This window comes from Coturnix japonica, chromosome 25 (genome assembly GCF_001577835.2).
Source record: "Coturnix japonica isolate 7356 chromosome 25, Coturnix japonica 2.1, whole genome shotgun sequence".
NCBI classification, from domain to species: Eukaryota; Metazoa; Chordata; class Aves; order Galliformes; family Phasianidae; genus Coturnix; species Coturnix japonica.
The window spans coordinates 2192415-2213996 of NC_029540.1; the positions used below are offsets into that span (position 1 = coordinate 2192415).

The window sequence follows — 21582 nt, forward strand, 5'->3', positions numbered from 1 at the left end:
GCCCCACTCTGCCCCACCTCCCACAGCACTGACATCAATGGGGGGGTGGGGATGTGGGGGGGATGTGGGGCGTTGAGGGCAGGAGCCGCCTCGGACCCCTTTAAGGCAGTGGGTGAAAGGCAAAGAGAGTGGGTGGGGGGAGAAGGGGAGGATGGAGGGGATGGGGACCCCCCCTGGCACTGTGTGACCCCCCCCTGGCTGTTGGGGGGAGGGGGAGGCGCTCAGTCGTTCTTGCGGTGGTTGTTGTTGAGGACGGGGGGGTGCCCGTTGGACAGGGGGCCGTTCTTCATCACCTCCTCCTCCTCCTCAGAGTTATCCGTCTCCTCTCGGTCGCTCCTCTCATCCTCCACCACCTGCAATGGGGGGTGGGGGGGTTGTTCAGGGTTGGGATCACTCCCAGGGCAGCCCTGCACCCACATTCACCCTGAACCCCCCCTTCAGAACCACAGCTACAAACACCCCCAACATGGGGGCAGTGTGACCCCTTCCCCCCTTACCTTTCAGTTAGGGGGCAGTGTGACCACCCCCCCACTTACCTTCCCAGTTAGGGGGCAGTGTGACCCCCCCCCCCCCCCGCCCTTTTACCTTTCCAGTTATGAACTTGTGTGCCATGCGGATGATGAGGAAAGCCCAGAAGATGTGCAGCAGCTGCAGCACTCCCATCATGACGTTGAAGAAGTAATAACCAAAGAAGGCTGGGTAGAGCTCCAGAGGGTAAACCACAGTGCAGTGCATGATCCTATAGGGGGGGGCTCCGTTATAGACCCCCATACACACACATATAGGGTGCCCCCCCTCATGCTCAGCCCCCCAGCTCTCACCAGAAGGGCAGAATGACCAGACGGGTGACAATGAAGACGGCGGCGAAGACGATAAAGATGTTGTTGCAGGTGTTCCTCCAGTTGGCATAATTGAACATCTTGGCTGACTAAAGGGGGGTTTATAGGGTGAGCGGTGGTTGGAGCTGCCCCACAGGTGGGTGGGGGGCAGTGAGGATGAAGGGGGGGGGGTTGGTACCTCCAGCAGGTAATCAGAGGAGTCGTGCAGCGCCATGATGAGCGTCCCTGCACGGACGTAGTTGGCAAACCAGGAGAAGCTGATGAGGATGATGGTGGCCACGTGGTGGATGATCTGCTCCTTGAAGTCCTATGCAATAGAGGGGGGGGAGGTCACGTCTCATCCCACCTCCTTCCCCATCCCATCCCAAAGTGACCCAAAAGGGGGTTAAATGGGTGGAGGTGAGGGGGTCCCACCTTGCGCTTGACATCAGAAGCAATGCTGAAGAGCAGCGACCAATAGAAGGAGAGTTCGATCATGTAGTACCAGTACTGGGAGGGCAGGATGCTCTGAAAGGCAGGGATATATTGGTGGGGGGTCTGAGGGATCCCATCATCCCATCATCCACCCCCCCCAACCCAAAAGGCATCAGCCAAACTCGGTGTGTGCATTACCCAGGGTTTGATCCTCACCCTGTGGGGATGAAGGGACCCCCCTGAGGAGTGTGGGGGGATCCGATGTGGGGCAGCCCCATAGGGGTGGGAGTGGGGCAGGGGGGGGGGCTCACCTGGATGGGGTACCCCTTCCACACCTCCCGGAGGTCGTAGAACCACGGCTTCTATGCGGGGGGGGCCGAGGGGGGGGAGACAGAGGCATTAATGGATGGGGGGGGGGGGGACACCAAGCACAGCAAGGGGGGGAATGGGGGGCACTACTCACATCCACTATGACAGCCATGCCAGCAATGAAAGCAAGAAGGTAAAACGTGAATCTCCAACTGGAAAAAGGAAGCAGACCGTGCTCAGGGCGCAGCGGAGAGGGGGGGGGATGAGGATGGACCCAATGCCTTCACCCCAACCCCTACATTAACACCCTCCCATGGGGGAGGGCTGGACCCCCAATAATGTGTGGGGATGGGACCCCAGCTCACCTGGCCTCCCTGAACTTCTTGAGCAGACTGGGACGGTCCTGATTGCGGCGACGCCGGAACCAACGTTCCACCTGGCGCACGGAGCAGCCGCTCCTCCTGGACAGCAGCTCCACGTCAGCCTGGAGGGGGGAGGAACATGGGGGGTGTCAGCATCATAGTGACACCCCCCCCCCCCCCCCCCCCCCCCCCCCCCCCACAACCCCCCTCCTCCTCTCACCCCTTTGGGGTCCCCCCTCACCTGTTTGGGCTGCCTGGAGGTGGAGGCGTAGAACTTCTCCAGCACAGCATTAGGGGCAGCTCTCAGCCTGACACGCTCCTTCACACCCAGCAGCCCGGCCAGGGGGGTGGCCACGTACCTACAGATGGAGCCCCAACTTCAGGACCCCAAGATGAAGCCCCCACAAAGGGCCCCACATCCCCCCCAGTCTCCCAGCGTGGTGGTAGGCTCTATGGTGCTCTATGGGGCTGCCCATCACCCCTCCATAGGGCAGGGTGGGCTCTATGGGGCTGCCCATCACCCCACGTTGAGTGCCAGCCCTGCGTAGTGATGCAGAGCAGCTCCTCGTTCCCCCATTACAAACAAAGCCTGTTTTGTTCCCTGTGTGGGGCTGAGGCCCCCCCCCCCCCCCATTGTTTGTACACCCAACAAACAGCAGCTCAGATACACAAAGCAGCAGCTGTATGGGGACATAAAGAACCCCCCCATAGTGCTGGGGATGGGCACAGACCCCCCCTTCAATGTGGGACCACCAAACAGAGCCCCCAATGCAGCCCAAACATGCACCACTATGGCTGCCAGCACCCAGCATGGGGATGGGGCTGAGCCTAAAGGGGGGGAATGGGTTTAGGATGGGATTAGGATTGGGGGGGTGAGTTTAGGATGGGTTTAGGATGGGGAGGATTGGGTTTGGGCTGGGGGGATGGGTTTGAGATAAGGGGGGATGTGTTTAGGATGGGATTAGGATTGGGGGTAGGTTTGGGAAATGGATTTAGGATGCGGGGAGCGGGTTTGGGATGGGGGGTTGGGTTTGAGATGGGGGGAGATGGGTTTAGATGCAGGGGATAGATTTGGGATGGGTTTGGATGGGAGGGGTGGGTTTAGGTATGGGGGGTGGGTTTGGGATGGGGGGCGGAGCACGTCCGTGACTCACGTCTTCGAATAGGTTCCGTACGATGAGGAAGAGGAAACCATGGGGATGGTGATATAAAGGTCGGAGGCTTGGCATAAAAACCCGTCCATCTCGATCTTCTAAATCAGCCCAGGTGAGATTTGCCGGCAGCCAAAGCGCTCCCACCAGAAATAACTGTGCCAGAGTCCGGAACATCCTGGAATGGGAACGGGGTGAGGGGGGGACCGAATTAAAGGGGCCGTTAAAGGAGAAACGCGAGACCGGAATGGCGGCTCTCGACGCCAGCGCCATTACGACCCTTTGGCGGCCCATAAGGGGCCCGTCCGGGCTCTTTACGGCGCCGCAAGGGTCGTAATTGCCCGATCTAGGGCCTCAGTGCTGCCCCGGCTTTGGGGTCAACGGGCCCGGAGGGACTTTGATCCGCCGCTCGGTGTGATCATTAACCGCACCCGGCCCTATGGGATCCCTACAGGGCACAACGGACCGCCCAGCGACACCCGTACCCCCTCCATAGCCCATATCACATCCCTATAGGGCACCGAGGGATCCCCATAGGGCACAACGGGGGCGAGCAGCGAACCGAACCGTCCCCCCCACCCCACCACCCCGTGTGGCTTCCCGCTTCGCCGTTTATGAGCCTATCGCGGCTACCGGAGCTCCGAGCCCTTTAGGGAGGGGGGGGCTGCAAAGATGGCGGCCGGAAGACGATTGTCGTTCCGTTACCCACCCCCCCCTTTAATGGGACACCCCACCCCCGGGTCCCAACTCACTCCGTCGCCCTCCGCCACGCCGGCCGCCGCCCCCCCCCCCCCGCTCAGGGCTGGCAGTGACGTCACCGACAACGCGCCCGGGCGGGCCCGCGGGCGGAGGGGGCGGGGCTTTACCTGTTTTGGAGTGGGCGTGGTCATGGTTCGGCACCCGGCGAGGGGGGCGGGACTTAACGGGATAAGGGCGGGGGGGGGGGGTGCACACGTCTGGCTCCGGGTAGAGGGGGGCACAACCCCTTGCCTTCCCCGCGAGCCCCCACCCCCCAGCACTGCCGCCATAGGCACCCCATGGACGCCCCCCCATGCAGTCCTATACCCTCCCCGTTGACCCCCACGTCCCTATAGCCCCCCCTCTCAGCCCCTATGCCCCCCCCCGCCACCCCCTCTATACACACCGCACTCCTTCCCCTGCCACCCTCTGCCCCCCCAACCCCCCTACTCAGCCCCTATTACAGCTCCTATAGCCACCCCTGCATCCCCCCATCGCCCCCCACTCCCTCTTCTGTCCCTACAGAGTACCTATCACCCCTCCCAGCCACTCCTGTGCCCCCCCCGACCCCAACACAGCCCTCATGGCCAACCCCATCCCTCCATCCAACCCCCATAGCCAACCACACCACCCAACAGCACCGACTGCAATGGGTAAAGTCCTTTATTGGCTAAGGCAATGCTGTGGGAGAGGGCACACATCTCCCCCCCCACAGCAGCCCCACCATCCCTGAGGGTCCATAGCAGGGCAGAGGGGGGGGAACCCTGCTCCCACGGGTTCCTCACCCCCATATTAAGGCCACTTGAAATACAGGGACGGTCCCAGCACTGTGCAAGAAGGGCCCTCCCCAACCCCCACATCGTCCCCAAGATCTGCAGAGGATCCCTGTGGGTTGGGGGGGTCCTGGGGGGCTACAGGAGGGTGCAGTCCAAGTTCTGTTTGTGCCTCTGTCTCCGCTCTGGTGTTGGGCGGCCGCCCTGCTGTGCTCGGCCCTATAGAGAGACAGTGGGGATGGAGATGGGGGGTGGACGGAGCAGAGGGGCACAAGGAAGAGACCCCAATACCTGTGGGGGAGCTGGGGGTGGCCGCTGCTGCTGCTGTTGTTGATATTCCTCCTGCTGCAGCTGCCGTGCCAGCTCCAGGTCACTGAGTGCTGAAGGACCCTGGCCCTGCTGCTGCTGCAGGGATAGCGCCATCATGTAGTCCTGGGCATGGAGGGAAGCACAGAGAGGGGTGGGCACGGTGCTGGGGGTCTCCCATTCCCTGGTGTTGCCGCAGCTCAGCCCCTCACCTGGTCCAGCTGACTCTGCTCCGGCGCAGCCGCCTCTTTGCCCAGCACGTGGCTGAGGTGGAACTGGGTGTCGCAGAAGCAGCTGTCCCCATCCACGTTGTGAAGGCTCTCCCACACCACACATTCCTCCTGCAGGAAGCCCTGGTCCGTCACCAGCAAGTACAGGTGGCCCTGGGGACAGGGAATGGGAAGAGAGACTCAGAACTGTGGGGGGGGGGGGGGGGAACTCACAGCCCCTGCTGCAAGCTGGCTGCCCCAGCCCCATCCATAGGGGCACCCACACTGCCCCAAAGCCTTTGGAGCGAGGAATTCCCCCCAAACTCTCCTCTTTCAGCTCTATCCTCCCCAACGCTCCTCCATCTGTGTCCAGATGTGCCCATGCCATGGATCAGCTCTGGGTCACGGTCGTACCTTGTGCTTTATCATAGTGCTGAAGTGGTTGTTGCGGAAGAAGACGCTCAGCTCCTCCTCCTTCACAGCTGCCGTCAGCTCACACAGCCCGTGGTAAGTCAGCTGGGAGGCCGTGGATTCCAAGAACTGCTCAGCAATCAGCCCTGGGGGTTTGGGGGGGGGAGGGGGGTGATATGAGAGCGGGGCCAGGGCAGCCCTGAACCCCCACAGCACAGCACCCACCTTCGGTCACCAGGTTGGGGTCACCGGAGTGTTTGCACGTGATGATCTTCTCCACCAACTGGTTGTAGCTCAGTTTGCCAACAGCTCGCACCACCTCGGGGCTCTGCAATGGGGGGGGGATGCATAGGAAATAATAAGAATGGGAGAATTCACACCCCAACCCAATGAGCTCAGCACAACTGCGACATCCCTCAGGACCCCCAAATAGAGAACAACCCCCTCCTCCCCCAGCACCCACCTGTGGGTCCACCAGCCAGCCGTGGTACAGGGGGACATTGAGGAGGTCGAAGACGATGCACTCCGGGGTGTACTCAAAGTCAGAAACGCCCGTAAAGCGAACGTTCACATCCAGACCCGTCGAGAGCTTGGGCAGCACCATCATGGTGTCATTGACGTTCTGTGGGGGGGGGAGAGCAGCACCAGGTTGTGCTCAGGATGATGTGCCCACTGCCCAGCATTGTGACCCCCCACCCCCCAGCCTGACCTCAGCACTCACCTGCTGGAAGTTCAGCTGCAGCCCCTCTGACTTCTCCTGGGGTTTGATGGACAGGATGCAGTCCCCTTGGGTGCAGTGCAGAATGGTCACTATGGGGCTCCCAGTGGTGCATGGAGCCCAGCACAGCTCAGCCTCCCCTGTCTGTTCCTGCCCTTCCCAACCAACCCCCATTCCCCTGCAAAAGAAAGGCGCTGGGCCCCACATCCCCCTCCTGCTTTGCACCCAGAGGGAATATCTCAGAAGCTGTGCACAGGGAACGTGGTGGGGGCACAGACCCCATGGATGGAGCAATGGGTGGCAGATGGGAACCACTGCCTCAAACTCAGCCCAGGAGCCCACAGTGCCAGCACTGCTCCCCCCACCAGTCCCACTCACCCAGATGGGCCATCAGCTCATCCGACGTCACCACCTCCTTCTGTGGGGGCAGCTTCACCTGGAGGCACATTGGATGGGGGGGGACAGTCAGCAGAGCCCCCCAACACTGTTAAGCTCCCCAGCTCGAAAGCACAGACCATGCCAGATGAGGCAGCAGGCTGAGATCCCTTCACTCTCCTTTTCCTTCTCGCCATGTTATCTCACAGCCCCCAGCTGCCCCCCTGAATGCTCCTATTAGGGTTCCATGGAGCAAATGGGATTGACGTTCCCCCCCATGTCTTCCCCTGCTGCTCACCTTCCACTGCAAGAAGAGGATGTTCATGATGGCCAGCAGCGGGCAGGGCCCGTTCTCACTCTGGGTGATGATGGGTGTCCGCTCTCCCTTCCACGTGATCCACTTCACACAGTAGAAATCAGGCTCAGGTTCACGGGATGGGGAGTGGGTGCTTTGGGGCTCAGCTGCCGGCTGTGAAGCCCCCCCCGGGGATGCATTGCTCTCACTGGGGGTGGGCAGCTCCTCATGGGCACCTGGGCTTCTGCTCTCCTGGTGCTCAGCAGGATCCTCTGCGGTGCTGGGGTGGGGCACCTCCTCCTCCACTGCTGGTTGCAGCACCAGGCTCTGCCCACTGGCAGATGGAGCATCCCCCCCTTCTTTGGATCTCCCCGTGTCCCGTGGTGGCTGGCAGGGCTCAGGGCTGCTCTCTGGGCATTGGGAATCACCCCCCGTGGTGCTGAGCATCGCCCCCAGCTCAGACTGCAGCTCCATCCTGGCAGCTCAGAGCATCCGTCAGCAGTGCTGTGTGGTCCTGAGGCTCCCCAACACAGCACACAGTTCTGTCCTGCTGCGGTCCCAACCTTAAGATGCCAAGTTCAGATACTCCACAAGAAAACACATATAGAAGTCCAACTCCTTCAGCAGGCACTGCCTGTCACTTCCAAACAACTGAAACAATCCCAAGGAGCAACGAGCTGAGATGCCAACCTGCACAGCAGATCCAAAAGGTCCAAGGGATGCTCGGAGGGCACTGCTGGGCACTGGGATGGCCCCACAGCCACCTCCTGCCCCGCTGCTCACTGTGGATGACAGGCAGTGCTCTCTCAGCTCTGCCTCTGTGTGTGCATCCACATTCCAGCTGATGGCAGCTCCAAGGAGGCCAGCACAGCTGGGGGTGCTCCTTGTGCTCACCACCAGCAATGAGTGAGGGGTGTGAGAGCCACCAGAGCTGAGCTGAGGGCTGAAATGTTCCACTCGTGCCCTTATTCTGCTGCCAGTCCAGCCCCAGAGCCACGGAACGATGGTTGGTTGGACAAAGGTGTCCTTGAAGGCGTTTATCCGCTGCTGTCCTCGTTGGATGATCACCACAGCCAAAGCCTGGAGTTACACAAACAGAACAGAGCCGCTCTGTCGTGGTGCTGGCGCAGTTCAGATCCGTCCACCTGCAGCTCTGCCCATGCTGCTGTTCCTCCCACGGCCTGCCCTGCATGGACCAAAAAGGAAACAAGTTGGATCAAGCAGCATCACCAACAGCGCAGCTCCGCTGAGCCCAGAGGGGCAGCATTACCCAGACTCAGAGCTCCAAGCTGCAATGGGTCTCAATGTGGTTCCACTCAGAGCTCTGGCTGCCCCCTACCCCCATCCATCCCCATTTTCTCCTCATCCATCCCCATTTTCCCCACTGCTGCCTCTCCCCACAGGGCTGGAAGGGCTCTGCTGAGACACACACCTCGGCTGAGTCACCAGCAGATCCCATTACACCTTAATCCTCCTCCTTCCCCCTCCCTCACCCGGCGCTGAGTTGGGCTCTTTGGCAGTGCTGTTGTTTCCAACTCGGAGGGGCACAGGAAGGGCTGCAGTGGATGAATGCAGAGCAAACAGGCGTTGCCTGCCCCATGCAGGGAAGGTGCAGGCTGTGCTGCTGGAGCACAGAGAAAGCAAATGAACAGTGAAGAGGAAAGGCTGAGCATCCCTGCAGTGTGCTCCATGGGGTGCAGTGTGCTCCATGGGGTGCAGAGCAATGTGGAAGTGCTCAGGGCTCCCTCACAGCCCTGCTGCACCCCTCTCTGCAGCAGCAGTGGGGTCAGGGACCCCCTCAATGCAGTGTCTGTGCACATCTGCTCCCACTCCAGGTGGAGCTGAATGGGAAACATCCAAGGAAAGAAGCAGGGGGAGTTTTGGGGAGGTCTGCACCGCTCTGTGCCTCCCCACCCACTGCCACTGGGGATCCTAATGTGAAAACACATCCAAAGATGAGGCAGAATCCTCCAAACTCCACAGAAGCCCAAAGGTTGCGCTGTGAGCTCTGACAGCCACAAGTCCTGCTGCCAAAGGGAGTTGTTCCTTTCCGAGGGGCTGCTGAGCAGCAGCTCCTCACCACATCCCTGCAGTCGCAGCTGGAGACGCTCAACACAATTCACTTCCAAAACGGGGTGAGCGGGCAGCAGGACGCTGCAGCCCACAGCCCTGCCCTCAGCGTGGCTCTGAGTCATCCTCCCACGTCAGCGCGTCCCCAGCTCACCCTCCTGGCACTACACAGCCCTGACAGCAGCCCTTCCCCCCCAGCAGTGGCCCACACCACAAAGGGGCCATCCCCACAAAGCCATCCTCGGGCTGAAGGGCTCTGCAGGTTCAGAAGGTCCTGGCAGCTTTAAATCAAACCAGCTGCAGCCCTGGATACAGGCAGTTCTGAGGGAAGAGGGTGGCTTGGTTGTGTTTGGACTGAAGCAGTGCGGTCAGATCCTGCCCTTCTTTGGGTGTTATGGCAATAAACACATCGAGACCTGGCAGCTTTATAACAAGACCATCCCCTTTGCCCCCCTACAAGGGAGGGGGACCTGAGCCCAAGGAGTGCAGCTTCACAGTGCCCAAAAGCAAGCTGAGAGCTCAGAGCTGCACAGGTTTAAAGCTCAGAGCTGACAGGTTAAAGCTCAGAGCTGCACAGGTTTAAAGCTCAGAGCTGCACAGGTTTAAAGCTCAGAGCTGCACAGGTTTAAAGCTCAGAGCTGCACAGGTTTAAAGCTCAGAGCTGCACAGGTTTGAAGCTCAGAGCTGCACAGGTTTGAAGCCTCAGAGCTGCACAGGTTGAAGCTCAGAGCTGCCACAGGTTAATAAAGCCAAGAGAACTGCATGACAAGAGTTAACAACAGCCGCGAGAGCTGCGCCAGAGCTCATTAAAACTAGCTCACGAGCTGCGCAGGTTTAAAGCCCAGAGCTGCACTTCCCACTGCTGGGATGGGAACTGCAGCCCAGCGTTCTGCTATGGTGTTTCAGAGGTAGGAAGCAGACAACCAGCCCTGTTAATGTGCTCATCCCAAAGAGGAATTCAGGCCTGGATCCAGGGAAGCACTTAAACACACCCCAAACAGCAGCAGAGTGGTCTCAGAGGAGTGCAGTGCTCAAAGAGAAGCATGTGCTGAAGTGCTCTGCTGGATGGAGGCCATGAAGTCATCCCTGTGCTGCTGCCCCACACCTTTGTGCACACAAACACCATCAGAGCATCCTGCAGTGCACAGCGGGGAGGTGAGGAAAGTAAATGTGTGCTGCAGAGGAATATACCCCTGCTGGGAAATGCAATACCCGGACACCCCCCGCCAGTGACCCCACAATGCAGACCTGGCTGGGAATGCACTGCAGGAAGCTGAGGGCAGCATCCCATGGCAGCAGCAGGACAAACAGGTCTGAACGCCTGCAGTGCTGCACGCCGCCTCACCCAGCCGTGGTTCCATTGCTTCCAAAGCAGCTCTGCAGGGGGAAGGCTGCTGCAAACAGGTGCCAGCAGGAAGCTCCAGACCGGACCCACTGGTTGGGCCAGCTTTCAAGCAGGAAATCCTTCAGGATTTCTAAATCCTTTAGGATTTCCTGCACGGAGCAGCACCCGACATTTACCAGCTGCTGCCCCAGAGTGGGGAAGGGGCACATCCAGCAGCTCTGCTCCATGCCATGAGCTCTTCCTGCCCACCACAGGCACAGCCTGCATGGAGGTCGGGATCTCCAAGCGTGGACAACAGGAGGCGAGGAGCCTCACGACGCCTCCCACAGGAGATGGCTGCAGGTTGGAAGCACAGCACTCACCTTTCCCCCAAAATCCAGCAGTGCAACCAGCACAATCTGCATCCAGATCTTTAGCACAGGGCCCCGAACAGCAAAACGTTCCCTTTATGGGCGGGGGGGGGTTTGGAGGTGGGGGGGTGATACCTCCACATTCACTGAGTTCGGAGTTTAGTGCTGAAGAAGTCAGGACCGAACGACCCCCCCGCAGCTCCCCTCCAACATGAACCATCCCATCGGCTCTAATTATCCCGCTGTTATTAATCGCTCCACCGATATATTACATTCGTCATGTAACCCCCCGGCACCTGCCCGGCCCCCACCCAGCAAACAGACACTGCCCGCTTTACAACCACCCCCCCGGTCCCCCCGGTCCTCCTTTCCCCTCACCTCGCTGCCGCCACCGCCGTTATTCGGCCTTTTTCCCCCTTTTTACCCCCTCCTTCCCCTCAGCGCGGAGGCGCGGCCCGCATGCCGCCAGGCCTACGCCGGGAGGGCGGACTTAGGGCGGAGAAGGAAGGGCGGGGGGAGGAGAAAGAGACAAATAAACAACCGCATGGCGGAGCCCGGCCACGAGCCGACTTCCCCCAGCCGCCGCTTCACCTTAGGGCGGGGGAAGGCCGGCAGGGAGCGGCCTGCGGCCTACGAGTAGCGCCTGCGGCCTACGGGCCCGGCCTACGCCTGCGGGCCGGGCCTACGCGAGCGGCCTACGCCTCGGGCCTGGGCCTAAGCGACCCCGGACCGGGCCTGAGGAGCTCCGGGTGTCCCCCCGCCCCGGGGCCGCCCCGCCTCTCCCGGCAGCCTGCGCGGAGCCCACGCTCCGCCTTCAGGGCCGGACCGGGCCGTGGCGCGGGGTGGCGGTCTCGGTCTGGGCCGGGCGGTGGTCGCCGCCGTCATGGAGCGGTTCTTGGAGGGGCGGAGGGCGGCCCTGCAGGTACGGCCGGGAGCGGAGCCGGCGGCTGCGGGGTTGGGAGACGTGGAGGGGGGGGATACAGGACAGCGGGTAGAAGGGGATAAGTGAGGGGTTGGGGGGCACGGGAACACCGCGGCGATACCGCGAGTGGGGAAAGAGGGACGGGATGGGAACGTCCCACAGCGATGTGTGGGGAGGAAAGGGGGTGTAGGGAGACGAGCAGCACATGGACCGGGGGGGTTGGAGGAGTATGAGCCCCCATTACCTCTCCAGGAGAGCCCGTGTGCCCCCCCACCCACCCACCCCATGGCTGGAGGTGACACTGTGCCCTGCACCCACACTGTGGCGTTCCCGCACCCCACAGGTGGCTGGGACCCCCCCCATGTCCTCTCCTTTGGGACTATTGGTTGGGGGGACCTGCAGTACCTGAATGGCGCAGGCTCTGGGCTTGGCCCACGGCTGTTTACTTTTTCAGTGGAATAAATAAGAGAATCTGGGTTATGCTGTGAAGTGTCTGTCACTGGAGAAAAGCCTGCAGAGCATCGAGTGCCAAAGGGAGGGAGCTGGGATCTGTGGGGGGACAGTGGTGTCCCTGCTGCTGCCTGGGCTGAAAGGGGCATTTTGGCCCCACAATGACAGTGTCGGTATTGAAAGTCCCGTCTGCCTTTCATCACAGCCAGAAAAATCACTCTGGTCTGAGGTTCAGCTCATAAGGATCCACAGCAGGTCCTCCATCTCCCGTGGGTGCCACATCCCTGCGTGGGGGGGGGTCCCAATTCCCCCTGCTGCAATGCTGTGTGACCTGCTTGGCTTTCTCACACATGTGCTGTTAACGTGAGGCTTTTGAGACACAGAACAGCCCTGTTTGTGTTCCTCATTTGATGAGACCATCGCTGGGAGCTGCTTGTGGGGGTGCTGAGGCCACAAATGGCTCCGTTTGCACAGAGCTGTGTCCTTCAGGGGGGCTTTTAGGGGGTAGATGTGTCCCAATGGGGCTGACGTCTCTCTCTTTGGCAGGAACACATCCAGCAGCATCAGGAGGTGCATGTGGTGATGGGCAACGAGGCCTGTGACCTGGACTCCACCGTGTCTGCCCTGGCCTTGGCTTATTTCCTAGCAAAGGTGAGGCTGCCTGTATGCTGCTGGGTGATGGGGGGCTCAGGGGATGCCTCACTGGGTGCTGATCCCCCCCCCCACAGACCTCTGTGCCACCCAAAGCCGCCTTCATCCCAGTGCTGAACATCCCACGCTCTGACTTTGCCCTGCGCACGGAGACAACGTTCCTGCTGCGGGAGCACAACATCCCCGACTCCTCGCTCATCTTCCGCGATGAGATCGACCTGCTTGGGCTGCACGGGGCTGGGCTGCTCTCCCTGACTCTGGTGGATCACCACGTCCTGCCTAGGTGAGCGCCATGATGGGATGTGGCTGCGATGCACTGCTTTCCTTCTCCCTGTTGTGAGCGAAGAGGTCGGATTTCAGCCCAGGATGGATAAAAGCTTTGCCCTTCTTGGGGTGTTTTTAAGGCAGATGAGCAGAGGGGGCTGTGCTGACGGTGGTGCATGGCAGGGCTGTGCCAGGGCTCTCACTGTCCTCATCTCACCCGCCAGCACCGACGCAGCCCTGGAGGAAGCCGTGGTGGATGTGCTGGATCACCGGCCACTGGAGCGGGAGTGGGCGCCCAGCTGCCAGCTCACGGTGGAGCTGGTGGGTTCCTGTGCCACATTGGTGACGGAACGGATTGCACAGGGGCCCCCGGGCGTGCTGGACCGGACCACGGCTGCACTGCTGCATGGTGAGGCTGCCTCTTAGGCTTTGCTGCCCTGGTGTGGGGCTCTGCTCCCATGTGCCGACAGCCCCGGTCCCTGCAGGCACCATCCTGCTGGACAGCATTAACCTGAGCCCTGCTGCTGGCAAGGTGACCCCTCGCGATGTGCTCTGCGTCTCCCTGCTTGAGTCGCGCTTCCCGGAGCTGCCGCCCCACGACAGCATCTACAAAGCACTGCAGGCAGCCAAGTTTGATGTCTCAGGTCTGGCTTTGGGGGCTCAGCAGCGCTGTGCAGGGTGCTGGGACGCGGGGCAGTGCTCACATTCAGCCCCTCTGCCTTCCCAGGGCTGACAACGGAGCAGATGCTGCGGAAGGACCTCAAAACAGTCTCTGGGGATGAACAAGTCCTTGCCATCAGCGGCATCTACATGGACATAGAGGTGAGGCTCAGCAAGGGGAGGCTGAGGCCCAGCACAGTGTGATGTGTGACTCCAAGGCCTGTCCTCCTCCTCCTCCTCCTCCAGCTCTTCCTGCGCCGTCCCGGTTTGCTGCAGGACCTGGAAACGTTCTGCCAGGCTCGTGGTTACTCCGTGCTGGTGGCCATGACGGTTTCCTTTAATGAGTGCTATGAGCCCACGCGGCAGCTGGCGGTGTACAGCCAGAACGGGGCCCTGCGGAACATGGTGAGCCAACACAAGGGTGTACAGAGCAGGGTGCTCTGTCCCCCCACTTCAGGGCTGGGGGTGTCAGAGCTGCACTGCAGACACCACCCTTTGCCCCCTCCAGGTGTGCTGTGCACTGGAGGAGGCCACAGCCCCAGCGTTGCAGCTGCAGGCCCTGCCCAGCCCCTGGCCTTGCATTAGTGCCTATGCACAGGGTAACTCGCTGGCCTCCAGGAAGAAAGTGCTGCCCATCCTCAGGGCTGCTCTGGGGGGAGGGCCGGGCACTGCAGCAGGGCAGGAGGAGGAGGCGGCCCCTCCGCCCACCCCCATGAACAGCCTGGTGGAAGAGAGCCCGCTGGCACAAGCCGTGCCCCCTGTCTGCCCCCAGGCTGTGCTGGAGCGGGTCAGCCGCATGGCCACAGAGCAGCACCCCCCTGACTCTAAGTGAGGGGTCCCTGGTGGTGCTCAGGGTGCTGTGGGGGTCACATCCCCAGCATGGAGCTGCAGCTTCCTCTGTCTGAGCCTGGCTGGCTGCTGCAGCCCCCTCCTCACTGCCAGTGCTCCCAAAGCACCCCTCCCCCCCCCCTTCCCACTGGGGTTGGTGCTGTGGGGTCTGCAAGGAGTGAGGCAGCACACAGTTAATGAAGGCACTGAGGGGGGGGTTAAGGAACTCTTCCCCTCCTGGCTGTTGGGGGGGTCTGAAGTGCCAGGTCTGGGCACACAGCTGGCTGGAGACTGTTAGCCACCAATTCAGGATTAAATTTACCTCTTCCCCCTCACTGCTGGCTGTTGGTTTTTCTTTATGAATCCCCAGTGCTGCCTCACACCCCACCTGGACACACAGCACAGCCCCATAGAGCTGAACCCCCATCTACATCCACCACCCCCCCTCAGCAGTGAGCAGCCCGGGCAGCCCGCAGGCCTAGCACAAGATTTTATTTCAAAGGTGGGGTTGTGTCGGTTTTTGTTTGTTTCCAAAGGGGGGATAAAAAGTGACTCAAACATCTGCACTCACCAGGTGCAGCGTTGGGGCTGAGCAGCCCAGCATCACTGGGAGCACAGGGGAGGGAAGGGAAGCTCTGCTGCCCCGCTTGGCTCCGGCATCTGCTGGTTCCTGTTCAGCCCCGGCGCTATTTAAACTATGTACACGTGCACCTGAATTCGGAACCTGAGAGTCCCTCCTTCTTGGGGGAGCAGCTGGTGCTGGTAAAAGCCCAGCGGTAACAGGAGAGGCCAAATGGGAGGATTTTAGAGCTTTAAAAAAGAAACAAAACACAGAACAACCCCCTCCCCCCCAAAAAAAAAAAAATCCTAAAAAAGAAGGAAGGCGGAGGTTGGCTGGTGGCGATGCCGGCTGAAGGCTGGAGGAAAGGCAGGCTTGCTGGCAGCGCTGGAGCTGCAGGATGCCCAATGCTGGGGCTCTGGGGCTCTGTGATGCCTCCCCAGCTCAGCCCCTGCAGCACAACCCGCCCTACTGCGGTCCCAAGGGAAACTGAGGCATGGGGGGCAGCGCCGAGAGGGGCCCGTGGGAGACAGCGGTGCCAGCTGGGGTGTGGGGAAGGGAGAAGGGGGGGGATTTGGCACATGAGGGCTGTGCACGGCGTCTCCCGCTGTGGGCTGGGCTGCTCTGCTTGCCCCATAGGGAGGGACAGCGCTCTCCTGGCCGGCCCGGTGCCCCGGGGAAGGGGGGAGGATCTGTGGGGGATGACCCAGAGCCAGCCGCGCAGCTCCGCCTGCATAAGTTACCACGGGAATCAAGCGCTTGAGGTTGGCTTTTCCTCCGGTGTGGGGATCAGGCAGTTCAAGTTTGGGCTGAAAGAGCCAGAAATCTGAAAAGTTGGAGATGAGAGGTTACAAAACTGCCCAGCTCATTAGATGTGTTAATTAGCAGCGTGCTTTAGGTGGTGACAGCGGGCGCTCGGGGCTGCCCAGCTCCTGCCATGGCTGCGTACTCACATGCTACAACACACGGGAGCTGCTCCACTGCCGCTCCCGTCCTCCTTTGGACCTCATCTCCTGCACAGCACCCGTCTGCAGGGAGGGGAGAAACGTTTCACCACCACAACAAATTGTCACCAACCCAGCACCGAGCAGAAAACCCCCATCACACCACCCCCAAGGGCTCCCAGCCCCCTTGAAAGCCAGCACCATGCAGGGCTGAGATCACAGCACCCCCATGCTGAGCCCCACCACCCACCCTTGCTCACTGTCAGCCCCAGGCCGTACCATGGGCATCCCTTCGCCCGCAGCCATATCTCCGGAGCCGATGTGAGTCAGGTGCACGAAGTTCATGGGCTCACCAATCATGGAGCGGTCGATTCGTCTCCTCCTCTTCTTCTGCATAGAGATGAAGGCTGTCAGCCCCCCCTGCACCCAGGATCACCCCCCACCACCACCCCCGTCTCCAAAGCTGCAGCTACTCACAGGCTGTGGTTTCTCCACGACGCAGCAGCCCAGCTTGTGCCAGAAGTCGCTCATATTTGCGGTGCCTTCCAGCTTTGCTCCCGGCGGGGTGGGGGCTGCGGCGCTGCAGAGACCCCCGTGTGCTCTCACTCCATGGGAACGGGTGGGGGGAGGCACCTGTTCAGCAGGGAAGGCACCTGAGATGGGGACAACGAGAAGGATTTGTCCCCAAGTGGCACCGCAGCACAGGGGGGTCGTGCTGAGGGGTGTGGAGTCACCCAGGGAGGTACTGCAGGGAAACTGAAGTGCTTGGGAAGGGGTGGGGGCAGCTGCTGTCCTGACAGCCCTAATCTGAGCCTCAACATGCTGAGCAGACACCTATGGGCACACAGGGTGTCCCCTCTGCCCCCAGTGCAGGACAAGGAGAGGATGCTGCCATGGGATGGGGGCACACATGGCAGTGAATTGCAGCACCCCCTCCTCCCCCCCCCCCTTTAGAAAGGAGCTATAAATACAGCTGCCTTTCTGAACAGGGACCGGAGGTTGAGCTCTTCCGCTTCGGCTCAGAGAGCGAACGGGGCGGGGGAAGAAACAAACAGGAGAGTGCAACAAACAGCCCCGGAGTTGGGGGGGGGGGGGTGAAATGGAGGGGCTCAAGGTTGGGGGGATGGAGGGGGGGGCACAGCTCTGCTCTGCAGGACAGCCCGGCAGCAACTCAGTCTGAAGTCCAGCAGAGTACAACCAACACTTCTTGCCTTTGGGGTGGGCACCCACCAGGAGCCCCCTCCCCAAACACAGAGCCCAAAAGCCAGGCCTTAGGGCCTTCCCTTCCCTGGTTGTGGGGGGGGGACTGAGGGTGAGCTCACAGACCTCGAGGTCTCCTGAGCCCAACTGTGCAATGAGCTGCACCCGGCCTGTGTGCAAAGCTTTGGGGTCTGTGAGGGGAAATGGCACCAATGTCACTGGGGGCGTGAGGGGGGGCGAAATGCCTTCGGGCAGACCCAGGCCGGCACTCACAAAATGACTTCCCGGTTGGGAAAGCACCGCTCAGCCGCTCTGCGTCACCGAGGGGGGGGGAGGGGGGAATGGACGGATCGGGGCACTCCCACGGACTCCAGAACCCCAAAACTTCAATAAAAGGCCCGACCCCTCAACCCCCCCACGCTCAGAGAGGGCAGGGGGCTCTGATGGGGGGGGGACACACCGGATCGGGGGCTCAGGACCCCCAGGATGAGGGGGTGACACGGGAACCGCTCCCACTCTCCGGCTTTGGGGTGTCCCCTCCCTATACTCCAACAAGGTGCTGCCCAGGGGGTTCCCTCAGCTCACAGGGGTCGCGTTAGGGTCGGGGGGGGCAGGACCATGAAGCGTAACGTGGGCAGCACTGCCGACCCCCAGCACCGAAGGATCCTCCCCCCCACCGCCCCCCAAACTCCAACCGGGGGGCAGACGAGGGGGTGCCCCCCCCCAAACATCGAAGGGGCAGCGTTGGGGTTGGGGGCGTTAAGGACCCCCGCGATAAGGCATTCAATCCGCAGCGATCCTCCGTGCCCGGCCCAGCGAGGCCCGCTCGCCGTGGGGCGGCCCTATAGGGCCCAGCGGGGATGGTAGGGTGGGGGGCGGCTACGGAGCGCCCTACTGCGCTTCTCACCCCACCCCCCGTGGGGGTCCCACCGCACACCGCTCTCTTTGGGGGCGAGGGGGTTCATTACAAGGTATTTTTCGGGCCCTCTTCCGCCAGGCCTTCCTCACCCCCCCATCAACTCCTGTAGGCCTCAGCCCCGCTCCCTCCGCCCCGCTCCCCCCTCCCGGTGTCTCCGCGGCGCCCCCCGCCCGCCGCCCACCTGGCTTCGCTCCGCCGTGGTTCCGCAGCTCCGGGACGCCGCGCTGCCCCGCTGCCCCTCCGCCTCCTCCGCCTCCACCCGGCGCGGCGCGGCCCGGAGCGGCACAGAGCGGAACGCAGCTCCAACCCCGGACACAGCGAGCATTGCAGGCCGGGAGGGGGGGAAGGGGGGGGACACGGAACGGGGGGGGTTGTGGGGTCGTGGGGTGACTCGTGGGGGATGGAGGGAGATGAGGGGACAAGGGGGGGAGTTGGGGGGCACTGAAGGGGTTTGGGGGTACAGATGGGGGTTGGAGGGGATTTGGGGCCAGCAAAGGTGGGGGCTCAGCAGGGATGGGGTCCTAGGGGGGTCTGGCAGGATTTGGGGGGCAGAACGAAGCTGAGAGCCCCCACAGGGGGGCTTTGCAGGGCTGGGGGGGCACTGATGGGGCTGGGGGTCCTCGGGGGGCTGCAAAGGGTTGGGAGATCCCACAGGACAAAGGTGGGAGTCCTGGGGATCAGAGGGGGGGGGCTGATGGGGGTGGAAGGAGTCATTGGGCCAGCAGAGCTGGGGGTCTCAGCAGGGCAGGATGGGGGCCCTAGGGGGCTGCTAAGGAATGGGGGCACCCGGTGAGGATGAGGGGGGCCTGGGGGCAGTCGGGTCCCTGTAGGTGAGGGTTTGGGGTGCAGGGAGGGCTGGGGAGGCTGAGCAGAGCTGGGTTGGGGGGCCCGGGGGGGGGCTGTTAAGGATGGGGGGATCCCAGCGGGATTTGGGGGCTCAGCAAAGCTGGGGGTCACCCAGCACAGCTCAGCAGAGCCGAGTTGGGGGTTTGGGGGTGTCGGTAAGGAGTGGGGGTGGCTCTGTGAGACTTGGGGTGCCCAGCAGAGCTGGGGGGGGCTCATTGGGGCGGGGGGGGGGCGTTTCACTCAGGCTGGAAGCAGATGGAAGCAGCCCCCCACCCTGCCGGGCCGCTCACCTTTCTGCCTCAGTGTCTCTTTTCTGGACCAAAACTGAAATGAATCAAAGCAGAAACGTGTCAGCCGCACCCCGACCTGTGAAGCCTTTTGAGGGCCACGGCCCCCCCCGGCCCCCTCCCCACTCTTACCCACGGGCACCCCACAGCCTCATCTGCACCCCCCCATAAGGGCACCGTGCTCTATGGCAGGTGGGCCGCCTCCATCCCTCCATCATCTGTCCGCCCCACGCGGGTGGGGGCTGCTGACTCATCTGCCCACGCCCCCCCCCCCCCCCCCCCCCCCCCCCCCACTCCTCCCACCCCCACGGTGGTTCGCTGCGAGGGGCTGCATTGCAGACCCGGCTGCGCCAACAGACAAAAGCGACGCCGCAGAGCGAAGGTTGCGGAGACACAAAGAGGTTCGGCGACCCGCAGCCCCCCCCAAAGAGCCCAGCGCAGGTAACAGCCCTGATGGGTGGGTGGGGGTCCGGGGTAGGGGGTGCTCTGCGCTTTGGTCACCTCGTTCCAGTGATGTTCATTACAATTAGGGATGGGTCGGACCTTTTAGGGTTCGGGTTTTGGGGCGGGGGGGGGTTGTTTCTAGTGCTTTGGTGCTGGTTATTTTTCATCGCCATCGCTCCGGGCTGTGTCCCTTCGTGTGTGTCCCCCCCACCCTTCCCAAAGGAGGCGGCTATTTAAAGCGCTGTGCTCACACACACGCCTTTTGTAGCCCTCCCAAAGCCGTGGGGGAGCTTAAATATAGCCGCCCCCCTCCCCCCGCCCCGATATAGGGCTGGGCTCAGAGGGGTACCTGGGTCACCTCTTTGGATTCAGGGCATGAAATGGGGGCATATGGGGGGAGCAGAATGCAGTGGGGGGGGGGGGGGGGGGGGGGAGATGCACAGAGGGAAGCAAATGGGAGTAGAGCCTTTTGTTGGGGAGGGTCTCATGTGGGACCTGGCTCCTGTCCTCCCCCCTGCATGGATTCCCTTTATTCCTTCCCCCTCCATCCCCTCTATTCCTCCTCCCCACCTCAATCCCCTTTTTCTCCTTCTCCCTCCATCCCCTTTCCCTGCCCCCAGCTGTGGGGCTATTGGGAACCCCTGTGTGCAGGGTGGGGTGGGGGCTGCCCCCTCCATCAGCTACAGTTCAAGCTGGGGTTCACCCACTGATACCCCCCCCCCCTTCCTCCTCTCCCCCCACAGCGCCACCATGCTGGACACCATCAGCACTCAGTACGACTCCTTCATCTACTGGAGGATGCCCATCCCAAGGCTGGAGTTGGCTGAGCTGGAAGGGCTGGGTTTGACCCAGGGGTCCCTCTATACACCCAAAGTACCCGAGGCAGCCCAACAAGAGCCCAGCTGTGCTGAGGATGACAACCTGCTGCCTTTCAGCAGCTTCAACTTCTGGAGGGCACCCATCGCCAGCATCAGCTCCTTTGACTTCGACCTCATCTGATACCCTCCCCTCCCCTGTCCCCTCCCCCCCCTCCATCACCAGGCATGCCAGGGTTCGGTTCTGTTGGTTCTGTACGGGTCAGGTGTTTGGTTTTGCTTTATTTTAAGCCCAGTGGGCAACACTAAGGAAACCCACGCTCAGCCCTGCCATGATGGGCTGCAGCATCACCTCACCTCCTCCATTCATTCCTCCTGGGAACGCAGCAGGGTGAGCAGAGCCGGGCTGTCCTTAATGGGGGGGATGGATGATCTGCTTCTTCCTCCCCAGCCCAGCTTCATGGCTGGCAGCAGTCAGTGAGCTGGGAAGGCACCAAAGAGAGGCAAATATGGGCACAGCCTGCACTCCTCAATGACAGCAGCACCTCCTATTGCTGGTAGAGGTGGAAAATCCCAATTCCAAAGCAAGGGATGGGAAAGTGGGTGCCAATCTGAGCCCATAAACCACATAACACGGCCCAGCCCAGCCATATACAAGGACTATCACCTCCGCTGCTGACAGCAACCACAGGCAGCTCCATTGGGGCACCAGAACCTCACTGACACACAGTTATCTCATTCCTGCCTGAAAGAGAGAAAACAGGCTCCAAGTACAGCCCTCACCCCCCATTTTCCTTCATTTTCCTTTCATTTTGGCTCCTACCTGCTGGATTTACCCCCACAGAACTCAATATTTCCAATGTTCTGGTTCCTGACACAACCTGACTGCACACAGCTGCTGTACCCGGCAGTCTGGCACTGCTGCTTTCCTGTGCTGCCTTTCACAACCCCTTAATAAAGGCTGAATGTCCTCCTGTGTGAGCGCTGCCTCAGGTTTTATCATTACGGCCCAAAATAACACATTTCTGATTCCCCCCCCTCCAGACACCACCGTCTCTCAGGGCAGCCAAACCCCGACAGAAACACCGCCGCCGCCGCCGCGGCCCTTTTATAGTTGGCGCCAACTGC

General features: G+C 61.6%; 5 protein-coding genes across 7 annotated transcripts; 2 read left to right on the top strand and 3 right to left on the bottom strand.

Annotated features, from left to right (window-relative positions):
• Positions 1 to 6: 6 nt before the first annotated feature.
• CERS2 (ceramide synthase 2) lies at positions 7 to 3836 on the bottom strand. Its single transcript, XM_015884670.1, has 11 exons — positions 3709 to 3836; positions 3082 to 3253; positions 2166 to 2285; positions 1928 to 2046; positions 1717 to 1774; positions 1565 to 1615; positions 1254 to 1346; positions 1018 to 1146; positions 822 to 928; positions 586 to 739; positions 7 to 353 (listed from the first exon to the last, which is right to left on the bottom strand). The coding sequence occupies exons 2-11, from the start codon at positions 3250 to 3252 to the stop codon at positions 222 to 224; spliced, it is 1134 nt and encodes a 377-aa protein (XP_015740156.1). The 5' UTR covers position 3253; positions 3709 to 3836; the 3' UTR covers positions 7 to 221.
• Positions 3837 to 4458: 622 nt separating this feature from the next.
• On the bottom strand, positions 4459 to 7511 carry MINDY1 (MINDY lysine 48 deubiquitinase 1). Its single transcript, XM_032449176.1, has 9 exons — positions 6904 to 7511; positions 6609 to 6666; positions 6234 to 6298; positions 5976 to 6134; positions 5738 to 5840; positions 5516 to 5658; positions 5105 to 5275; positions 4878 to 5018; positions 4459 to 4805 (listed from the first exon to the last, which is right to left on the bottom strand). The coding sequence occupies exons 1-9, from the start codon at positions 7372 to 7374 to the stop codon at positions 4725 to 4727; spliced, it is 1392 nt and encodes a 463-aa protein (XP_032305067.1). The 5' UTR covers positions 7375 to 7511; the 3' UTR covers positions 4459 to 4724.
• On the top strand, positions 5539 to 15292 carry PRUNE1 (prune exopolyphosphatase 1). 2 transcript variants are annotated; one of them, XM_032449177.1, is made up of 8 exons: positions 5539 to 5608; positions 12584 to 12688; positions 12766 to 12971; positions 13177 to 13361; positions 13438 to 13596; positions 13680 to 13774; positions 13859 to 14017; positions 14121 to 15292. In XM_032449177.1, the coding sequence occupies exons 2-8, from the start codon at positions 12620 to 12622 to the stop codon at positions 14442 to 14444; spliced, it is 1197 nt and encodes a 398-aa protein (XP_032305068.1). In that variant the 5' UTR covers positions 5539 to 5608; positions 12584 to 12619; the 3' UTR covers positions 14445 to 15292. The 2 variants fall into 2 exon arrangements, with proteins under 2 accessions (XP_032305068.1, XP_015740147.1); XM_015884661.2 differs by lacking the exon at positions 5539 to 5608 and adding an exon at positions 11480 to 11587.
• On the bottom strand, positions 14917 to 18381 carry CDC42SE1 (CDC42 small effector 1). Of its 2 annotated transcripts, none has more exons than XM_015884668.1 (5): positions 18244 to 18381; positions 16421 to 16576; positions 16223 to 16333; positions 15953 to 16027; positions 14917 to 15825 (listed from the first exon to the last, which is right to left on the bottom strand). In XM_015884668.1, the coding sequence occupies exons 2-4, from the start codon at positions 16472 to 16474 to the stop codon at positions 15956 to 15958; spliced, it is 237 nt and encodes a 78-aa protein (XP_015740154.1). In that variant the 5' UTR covers positions 16475 to 16576; positions 18244 to 18381; the 3' UTR covers positions 14917 to 15825; positions 15953 to 15955. The 2 variants fall into 2 exon arrangements, with proteins under 2 accessions (XP_015740154.1, XP_015740155.1); XM_015884669.1 differs by having other exon boundaries at positions 16421 to 16596; positions 18244 to 18351.
• A 1093-nt stretch (positions 18382 to 19474) lies between these two features.
• Positions 19475 to 21435, top strand: MLLT11 (MLLT11 transcription factor 7 cofactor). Its single transcript, XM_015884671.2, has 2 exons — positions 19475 to 19636; positions 20383 to 21435. Exon 2 carries the CDS (start codon positions 20390 to 20392, stop codon positions 20636 to 20638), a length of 249 nt encoding a protein of 82 aa, XP_015740157.1. The 5' UTR covers positions 19475 to 19636; positions 20383 to 20389; the 3' UTR covers positions 20639 to 21435.
• The last annotated feature ends 147 nt before the right edge of the window (positions 21436 to 21582 follow it).

Coding starts and splice junctions, on each gene's coding strand:
- CERS2 (XM_015884670.1), bottom strand. CDS start 3,252: ATGTTCCGGACTCTGGCACAGTTATTTCTGGTGGGAGCGCTTTGGCTG. Junction 2,047..2,165: donor CCTCCAGGCAGCCCAAACAG/GTGAGGGGGGAC, acceptor TCCCCCCTCCAG/GCTGACGTGGAGCTGCTGTC. Junction 1,775..1,927: donor AAGAAGTTCAGGGAGGCCAG/GTGAGCTGGGGT, acceptor TCCTTTTTCCAG/TTGGAGATTCACGTTTTACC.
- MINDY1 (XM_032449176.1), bottom strand. CDS start 7,374: ATGGAGCTGCAGTCTGAGCTGGGGGCGATGCTCAGCACCACGGGGGGT. Junction 5,659..5,737: donor CCCCAACCTGGTGACCGAAG/GTGGGTGCTGTG, acceptor CCAAACCCCCAG/GGCTGATTGCTGAGCAGTTC. Junction 5,276..5,515: donor GCACTATGATAAAGCACAAG/GTACGACCGTGA, acceptor CCCTGTCCCCAG/GGCCACCTGTACTTGCTGGT.
- PRUNE1 (XM_015884661.2), top strand. CDS start 11,549: ATGGAGCGGTTCTTGGAGGGGCGGAGGGCGGCCCTGCAG. Junction 12,689..12,765: donor TGGCTTATTTCCTAGCAAAG/GTGAGGCTGCCT, acceptor CCCCCCCCACAG/ACCTCTGTGCCACCCAAAGC. Junction 13,362..13,437: donor CACGGCTGCACTGCTGCATG/GTGAGGCTGCCT, acceptor CGGTCCCTGCAG/GCACCATCCTGCTGGACAGC.
- CDC42SE1 (XM_015884668.1), bottom strand. CDS start 16,474: ATGAGCGACTTCTGGCACAAGCTGGGCTGCTGCGTCGTGGAGAAACCA. Junction 16,334..16,420: donor TCGTGGAGAAACCACAGCCT/GTGAGTAGCTGC, acceptor ATCTCTATGCAG/AAGAAGAGGAGGAGACGAAT. Junction 16,028..16,222: donor CGGGCGAAGGGATGCCCATG/GTACGGCCTGGG, acceptor CCCTCCCTGCAG/ACGGGTGCTGTGCAGGAGAT.
- MLLT11 (XM_015884671.2), top strand. CDS start 20,390: ATGCTGGACACCATCAGCACTCAGTACGACTCCTTCATCTACTGGAGG.